The following is an 8,835-nucleotide window of genomic DNA, read 5'->3' on the forward strand; positions in this document are numbered from 1 at the left end:
CGACCTTATCAAATGGTCATTTCTGTTTGCATTTAATTAAAAATCAACCCAAAAGTAAAGCAGAGAGTCACGTGTCCTGGTCGGCAGGCGCGATAAATCACGCTAAAACAGAGCACAAAGTGTCCGAGTAATTTATCATTGTCATCAGGACGTTCCAGGACTCAAAGGGTGACAGATTCGGCTGAAGGACAGAGATCGAAAGGATTAACACTTTAAATTGCCTAGTTAAACAAAAGGATAATGTCCATCCTGCATAATGCCAATTGTTCGCCGCCACTGTTTGCCTCGCTGCCGAAGACTTTTCCCCACATTTTCTGTTTAATTGCGAAAATCCAAACTGGACGCAGGCGAAGCTCATAGTCTTTCTATTTACATAGTTGGGAAATTGGAATGGTGTTTGGTGCAGTGAAAAAAAAATCACCGCAACATTCAATGAGATATTAAATAAATTAATTATCAAAATGGATTAAAATATTTTAAGGGTGGATTATTTAAAGAAATACGATATCTATTTATTGATAATAGAAAGAGCACTAGAAGCTGCCTTGGGTATTTCTTGGATAATTATTAAAGATAATAGTATCATTACGCACCGAGGTCCAATATATTTGTTTCAGTGTATCTAATGAGGTTTGGGTTGGGGCAAAGTTCACTAAATTGCATTTCGTCACGCAATTAGTGGTTCATTTACTGCCTGACTGAGCCTCCTTGGAAGATCCGTCGGTTCTGTTTACTCAAAGCTCCTTCGTCCTATTTGGGCTGTGAAGGAGTATGGGATTCAGTGAGGTTGGACAAAACTTAATTTCATCTTATTACGATGCAGAAATTTTGCAATTTCCGCAAAGTCCACTCGTAAGCCTGGTCAATTGCGTTTCGGCCCTGTTGCCCCTCAGCCATCGATGTCTTGCAACGGAAATGGAAAATGTTTGTGGCAATGACTTTGGTTTATTAGTTTATCGGGATGTCCATCCTTGCAATTACGATGAAATGGGAAGTTAAAGGTAACATTTTAGGCAAACGAACAGTTTTAGCTACCCAGCATTTTATTTTAAATTGTTACACATAATAGTCGTAACAATTAAGTGAATGTGAGTTTTTCCACCAACAGTCCCAAATAAAATCGTTAAAAAATACTGCAAAATATTTAATGGTTTCCAAATTTGTAACGAAAATTAATCCCTAAGCGTTAGACTTTTTTTTATTTCCCATTTTAATGCCTCATAATTAAATATTTTGCGCCTCCATTTGGAGGAACTTCCCCCCGAAAAATTCGTTGGGATTTTTAGTTTTCCGAGTTTTTAACCGTTTAGAAAATATTTTACGACTAACAAGCAATTTTCCATAGAGTAATAACTAATTTTTGTGAAATTTTATTGCAAGGATTTTGATGCGCCCATTCAGGAAGGCAATCCCAAGTAGCCTTTCCCTTCCTTTTTTATGACCACAAACCAGAGTCAAAACAGAGCAAAACAACAGAGGAGGAAGCATTAAAAAAGCTAATTTAATTAAAAGAAAATGCAATGAAAAATGCCATTCCGACAGGACAGCTGGGGAGAGTGTGGGCAAGGACTGCTGCATTGTCCTGTGCGTGCTGCCTGGCAATTTTGCCAATTTTTATGACACAACCGAACTGAACCGAGTTGAACTGCAGGCAAAAGTGCAACGGAGACGATGACGAGAAGCAGAATTCTTCTTGGCGCGATTTTATGCACATTTATCATAATTTCACACGCAGCCACGGATCCGAGGAGGAAAATGGATTCGCATAGGTTGGGATGGGGTTTGTTTCGGTTTCGGTTGCACACATAAAAAATAATCGCAGGACTGACGGGGTTTTTTAGGGCAGAGCTGAAGGGGCGTGGAAATTGCATTTTGCCTTTTACGAGCAATGACATTTATGACAGTTTCCCTTTGCTCAAAAAAGGAGAAGATAATGCTAAAGAAAAATGAAACGGAGAAATGAAAAACAGTAACAATGATAACCCATTAAAACTATTCGTAAACACACCTTTCCTTTGCCTTGGACTTAAGGTGAGCCGTAACTCCTGCTGAGACGTATGTAGATCCTGCATCCTTCGCTCCACACGTCAGCACAGCAACAAAGTTTGACTGGCATTATTAATATTAATGTGGAAATAACTGCAAAAAACAAAACAAAAACTAAAGGAAAAATGAACGCAAGCCAGTGGAAAATGTTCAGTCGAAGAGGCTCCGCCCTGTAAAGTGTGCTATAGTCACAATCTTCTCAGTAAAATTCGAAAATTATAAAAGTTTAAATTAATTTAAAGTTTTTATTAAAGATATATTTATTATTGGTATTATTGGTTATTGGTTTTAATGCGTTTACTTATATACATATAATATTTAAGGTACACTTTGCACTTTAAGAGTGTATTCTCTGGTCATATTCTTTCCTGGAAATTTTTTGGCAATAAAAAAAGTATTAATAAAATTACTTTTTATTTACTTTCCTCGCTGGGCTGAAATCTTCGAAGGTATTATCCGAGACACGTTTTCCGGTAATTGAAGTGTTTGTTGTTGTTCCCGTTCCGGTTTCTTATGCTGCTGCTTTTGTTGTTGTTGTAGTCTCCGGCAGCTGCTCTACTTGATGTCCTTTGTCCTTGCCTCATAATTCTGCTTGTGACAAATCAACGCCCTCTTGTAGCTGACTTCCTGCTGGTTATGTGTAGTTTTTTGTAGCTAGTCCTCGAGTATCCTTGGCTTTCTTGTAGTCGCTGCTATTACTGTTATCAAGAGTAATTTCGCTTTTTATTTCCTTTGACTATTGCCAGCGATTTCCGTTTTTTCGCTCCACTCCTCAGTCGCCAATAATTTCATCTCATTTCATTCTTTGTCATAAAAATGGTCAACATTACGTAGAAATGTTGCCGAAGCATTTGATGCGTGCAATATGCAGAAAGTTTCCTATTTCAATAAAAAGCAAGAAACGACGTCGAATTGCGGATATAAATCTATAAAAATCTCAGCATTTAATATCGTAAAAATATCATCCCTCAGGATTCTGCAGGAGGGAAGGATATGACAAATATAAAGTTTCTTCATTTTTCTGGCTTTGGTTTTAGTTGCTCTATTTTGGAGGCAACAGCTGGCAGTGTTGAAACATTGTCGCAGGACTTCAGATTTAAAGATTTAAAAAAAATCAATCAAATTTACTTAAGCAGTCATTCAAATGTTTTTTTTCCTAGCTGGGTTTTTATATCGATAAATATATGAAGAACAATAAAGAGATATTTGTTTTGATCTTAAACTTATTGAACTTCTTTGTCTTCACCATCGAAACAATGATTTTCAATTAGCACTTACATAAATTCCTATCATCTTAGCAGACTGACTTATTCTGCATTTAAAGATCCAAAGATAAAACCAAGATGTTAAGGAAATATCTTGGGGAAAGTAATCCGCAAAGGTTCTCTGAGGGTTGTTTGTCAAGCAGAGTCAGACTCATAAAGGTGACACTCAAAACGCAGATTTTATTAGCTGACATATTTATGAATATTATTAACATTTCGTTTGGCAAACATTAACGCGTACGAAAAGAGCGCTGAATGCGAACAGGAAAATGCGCAAAATGGAAATGTTTTTGCATTGGCCAGGATCCGGATCCATGATTCTGGATTCCGGATTCCGGATCCCGATCCTGAATGCGAATTTCCAAGGGTGCGCGCCTCCGTGGCTCATTAATTTTTATACGCGGTGCGTGTGTGTTGCATTGCAATAAAAACATATTTTATTAGTCGACGAAGAGCCAGAGGCTGCATTCTGAGCCACCACCAAACCTCTGATGACTGCCTGTCAGCATAAATTCATTATTTATGGTGCAATCAATGGAGCTGCCGAGCGTATGTCGAACCCATCAAACTCGTCAGTTCGCATCGGAGTCATCATCGCAGTCATTTTCCGAGCTGATCTGCGTCTGCCACAAAGCGGAAGTTTGTTTATTTTATAGTTTCTGACGCCCGTCGTTCGCCTCCTGAAGGCGCGAAAATTTGTCCTTTTTCAATACGTGGAATACGGGTATTATTACTTCAATACAACGAAGTATTTCGGGATACTGGGGAGCTAAAAATATAAATTCAAAAGATACTGAAAACACTTGGTATTTAATAAACAAAATGATTAAAGTATTCTTTACTGACTAAAATAAAGTAAGGCCCTTAAATTTCTGAAATAGTTGTTATACAGTTAAAATTACTTATATGTACGGGATGGAAAGTTTATGTTTCAAGGGTATTTAATGTTCGGTCTTTGCAGTTATATCCTATTTTTGCAAACAATTTGCGGCCCGACGGGTTGTCCTTTTGTGACAGTTATGTGTCTCAGATTCCTCTGGCAAATTTGAATGCATTCTGTTTGGGAGACGGGGTGTACATATTTTGGTAGAGGGTGTGGCAGGGTATTACCATAACTCACTTGGCATCGGGATAATTTGCCTTTTGAGAACTATTAGCTCGTAATCTCGGGTTCAAGCTGCAAATAGAAAAACTAATTAAAATGTTCGACCGACTTGATGAATGGTCTGGGACTTCCTATAAGCAGACACACACATCCTGGTAGCAAATCCACCCTGTAATTAATACGATTTGAGTGAGTGTGTTCCATCATCATCAACATCATCTTGCGTGATTTGCTTCACCACCGTTGCGGAAAAGTTTCCTTCTACCTAAATTCAAGGCATATCCTGGCTGCGATAGGCGGTCACGCATCGTCCTCTTGTCATAATTTTTCTTATTTCGCTTCTCCGCCAAGTTTCCTATTAAATATTCAAGCGAATCTGGAGGATGTCAGCTCGGGCCTTCCTCTTAATGACATTTCAATAATTAATGTGCTGCCTGCTTTCTTTTTTCGCCGCTAGCCTCGTTTCCTGGCTCGTGTGCGTGTCCTTTCGTCTGGACTTTTCGACTCCGACTATCTGACTAGATATCATCAATCAAAGTATATTTTTAAATGCTTCGGTTCTTTTGGCGAGCTCCTGCTGTCGCGGCTTATAAATGATGTTTTTGTTGAGCACTTCTTCCTTTTTTTGATTACATTTTCGGGTGCGGTGTTTTTTTGTTGATATTTTTCCAGAGGTTACATTTTGATAATTTCAAGCATCTAATCCAATTTCCTTCTGCGTACAATTTTCCTCCATTTGCACAACTGTCATAATAGACGAGGTGGAATTTCGGTGGAGTTTTCCAATTGATTAGACGACAACCACACGTACAGGCCTTTGGCTAATCCTTGGGCAAGGACCCTTGCTCTTATAATTTTGAAACAGGAGCATTTCTACTTTGCTGCACAAAAAGTCCGATCTAATGACATTAGTCTGCGTGCCATTAGTTCTTGGCTGATTCGATTTGATTTAATTTTATTCCATCGCTTTCTGTCATAAAAGCTTGGAGGGATATTGAAAGAAATAACCACAAAGATTGCCAAAGAGTAAAGTCTTGGGTTTTCTAGTCATGAGAAATGCTATTATCCTTTCTTAAAAGTAAAGGTAGCTTCAACAATATTTGAAAATGCAGAAAGATTCAAATAAAACGAATATGAACAAAATGGCAGTGATCCGCCGGCTTTCAACAAGGCATCGCAACTTCAGACTGTTAAATTTTCGATTTGGTTTGGGAATTTGCCAGTGGACCCTTTTTTTGGGTCTTCATTAAATTCTGCACGAGCATCCGCAGAATTGGCCTGTTTGTGTTTCTACCTTTTACCTATTCTACTCAAACAAAAAGTATAGAACGAAAAATTGGCTAACATGCCAGACAATTATGTAGAAGGTAGGGATCGAACCAACCGATAAAGATCAGTCAAGGTTAAGACCCGAAACATAAAAAAGGGCTGCTCCTCTTGACCGAAAATAGTTCTTGGAAATTTATGGATAAAGTTTTGTTTTGATTCGAGTTCACTTAACTCTAAGCGGTCTCCCTTGCACTCTTTTCTTCTTTTTTGGCATTATTAGAAACACTTTTCGAACTAATTAACAGCAGAGACAGAAATAAAAGTTTGGAAGAATTCGCTGCTAGGGATTAAATGCTTTCCGTCTGTGATTTTTAGAGCACTTCGCTTACAAATCGCTCGACGTTTGGCGCAGCTTCAAACATAATCATAAACTTGTGTTAATTATTTTTCATATGCCACTCCGGCTTTCCCGTGGGCAAAAGTTTTATCTGTTTAACGTTAATTAGTTTTGTTTGGCAAAGTGAAATTTCTGATTTCTTTTTGCGCGAGCTCTGGCAACTTTTATTAACTTTTTTCGGGCAATCAAAGTGAATTGAACTGCAGGATGTGCAAGGATATGGCAGCTGCATAAGTGCAAAAGTTTAATTAAAAGTCCTGGCCGCGTTCGCGGGATACAGAGTCATCTCCTTCGAGCTGATGACGAGACCCTCAAGAATTGCACATCGAATTTTTCCCTGCCATTTGGCGCTTGCCAAAATTAACTTAAAAATGCAAATTGTTTTGTTAGCACCTAATTTTTTGAAATTATCAAGGGGAAAAGATGTCAAGACTGCCGCGGGGGCAACTCTCTGCCTGCACTTGTTACAAAGTTTTTGCATCGAAAAATCTTGGCAAATATTTTTGTATTTCCTTTTTGCATAATTGAATTTTCTTTGTGTGTTTTCTTGCTGCCGTTTGTTGAACAATGTTGTCGGAGTGGCTGAAAAGTTTTTCTCAGAGTGGAAAAGTTGAACTAAAAGACTCTCATTCTCCCTTAACTTTGCACATTCCAAGAATTTGGGAATTCATTTCTTTATTAAAAATAAAATATAATAATATATATGAATATAATATTTATGCATATTCTTATTCAATTGTTGTAATACTATTCTCAATACTATTCCAGATTTTGGAGTTGATCTAGCCATGTCCGTATGTACAGAAAAACGTTAGGATATCGACGAATAAGAATTTTGAAGTTGAAATAAATCTTTTTGCTGGAAAGTGGCTAATAAAAACATGCTTTAAAATTCTAAAATAAATAGTTTATATCAAAAACATGAAGATATAAATATCATCAAAAATGAATGTAGTTAAGATTCTATTATCTATAGTACCGAAGGATACCAGCCCATTTATAATTTTATTCGTTCTACAATAATTCAAGAAAGTAGATTGCTATAATATTATTATAATTAATTAAAATTATTTCTGTAAATATCAATCTTTATATTTTATTAAGATACATTTTAAGGCGGACTCTGCCGGAAATCAAATGCCAAACTATTTCAAAACAAAATAAAAAATGTTGTTTAACGTTTATTAAACAAACACAAGTAAAATAATTTTCACAACCACTGCTAATTTCATTGATTATTAAACTGCCTTCTAGAAAGTTCCTTTTACCGTCGGCGAAATGAAATAAAATATGTGCTTATGTTCCCAACTCAGTTTTTCGAGTCATCATCTTAGGCTTTCTTCGCCGTTTGTATGTAGATAATCTGAAAAATGGTAATCTCAAAATTGTTCAGTAAATGAAAAATCAATGTTTTTTTTTAGTTTTTGTTTTCGTTTTATTCACTTTTTGTTTGACAAAAAATTGATGCAATTTTTAGCCAACTTCGACTCATTCTCGTTTTTTCCTGGGGTTTCTTCTTTAAAAAACTTAGAAAAACTCGTCTTACAAAAGAACTTACAAACTATTACAGTAGTAATTCATTTAAATAGGCTTTAAGAGTAAATTATTTCTAAAGAAGTTGATTTTTATCATTGAAAAATGTTTGTAAAAAATTGGGGACTTTATAAAAACGTTTTTTTTTTCAAAATTTTCCTCCGCTTTTTGTAGAAACAAAACCATTATCACAATCGCTTTGATGAGTAAACTAAAATTGGGTGGGTGTTGTGGCTGTGTCCTTGACTGCAGTAGAAATCGAGTGCCGTCGGCTGATGAGTGGTGACTGTTTTGAGTTTCTGGGTTGGCTCATGCTTATTTCCTTTGTACTGTGGATTTTGGACTGGACTATTGGTTTTCCCCGTAGTTGTTAGTTACTCGAATGTTCATTGCGATGGCTTGCGATATTTGCCGGACTTTCTTCCGGCCTTCGGATGACATGTACTGTAGTGGCGCAGCGTTTCCAGGACAACGGTGGCCAGGAATCTCCACTGGGACTCCCGCAAGCGAAGGATCTGCTGCTCCTTCTGCTCCGCCTCCCGCAACAGAGTCGCCTGATCGGGTATGTAGAATGCCACTGCCATTGTTGGTTTATCTTTCTTCTCGTTCGGAATTACACAACTGGTAGTGAGTGACTCAATAACTTTCTCTTCTGCACAATGAATATTTATCAAGTTAGTTCTTTGTTGCTGGCGCACACACTTTGCTTTCGTATTTTCGAGTTCGTTCACTTTGTTCTGGCGTCTCTCTTATTCAAAGATTTTTTCGAGATGCGTTCGCTGCGATGGCTGCTTTTCAACTGAATATGTTGAGTAGTGCTCCGATGATATTTATACCTGGTGCTCTCCCGCCGCCTTGTTCTCTGTTTTTGTGGTGGTGGCTGCGCTCTTTTCGGCCTTCTTCGCTCTTTGGCTCTCTGGCTGGGGTTTTTTTGTTTTGGTATTTCTGTTGACATCGCCACATTCGCAGCTCCAAAAAGCAATATTTTTTTCGTGAGCAGGGGCGGGGCCACCTTGCGCCTGTTGCCAAGCGTGTTTTTTATGTGGTTGTGTTGTTGTTGCCAGGTTGTTGGCAGCGCCTTTGTTGTAACTGTGTGCGGCGAGAAGTACAGTTAGCATATTAATTGTATTAAATCGTCGGTGCATGACAATCGTTTTTCACCAAGGAGTTCGACAGAGAAAGACATACGACAGTTGTTGCTTCACGACTAAAGCTTGAAA

General features: G+C 37.7%; 1 protein-coding gene across 1 annotated transcript; it reads right to left on the minus strand.

Annotated features, from left to right (window-relative positions):
* Positions 1-7,496: 7,496 nt before the first annotated feature.
* LOC6618303 (cell death protein rpr) lies at positions 7,497-8,427 on the minus strand. Its single transcript, XM_032719305.1, has one exon. It carries the CDS (start codon positions 8,197-8,199, stop codon positions 8,002-8,004), a length of 198 nt encoding a protein of 65 aa, XP_032575196.1. The 5' UTR covers positions 8,200-8,427; the 3' UTR covers positions 7,497-8,001.
* Between the last annotated feature and the right edge of the window lie 408 nt (positions 8,428-8,835).

This window comes from Drosophila sechellia, chromosome 3L (assembly GCF_004382195.2).
Source record: "Drosophila sechellia strain sech25 chromosome 3L, ASM438219v1, whole genome shotgun sequence".
Lineage (NCBI taxonomy): Eukaryota > Metazoa > Arthropoda > Insecta > Diptera > Drosophilidae > Drosophila > Drosophila sechellia.

What these genes read in the sequence shown, in the direction of transcription:
- LOC6618303 (XM_032719305.1), bottom strand. Translation starts at nt 8,199, where the DNA reads ATGGCAGTGGCATTCTACATACCCGATCAGGCGACTCTGTTGCGGGAG.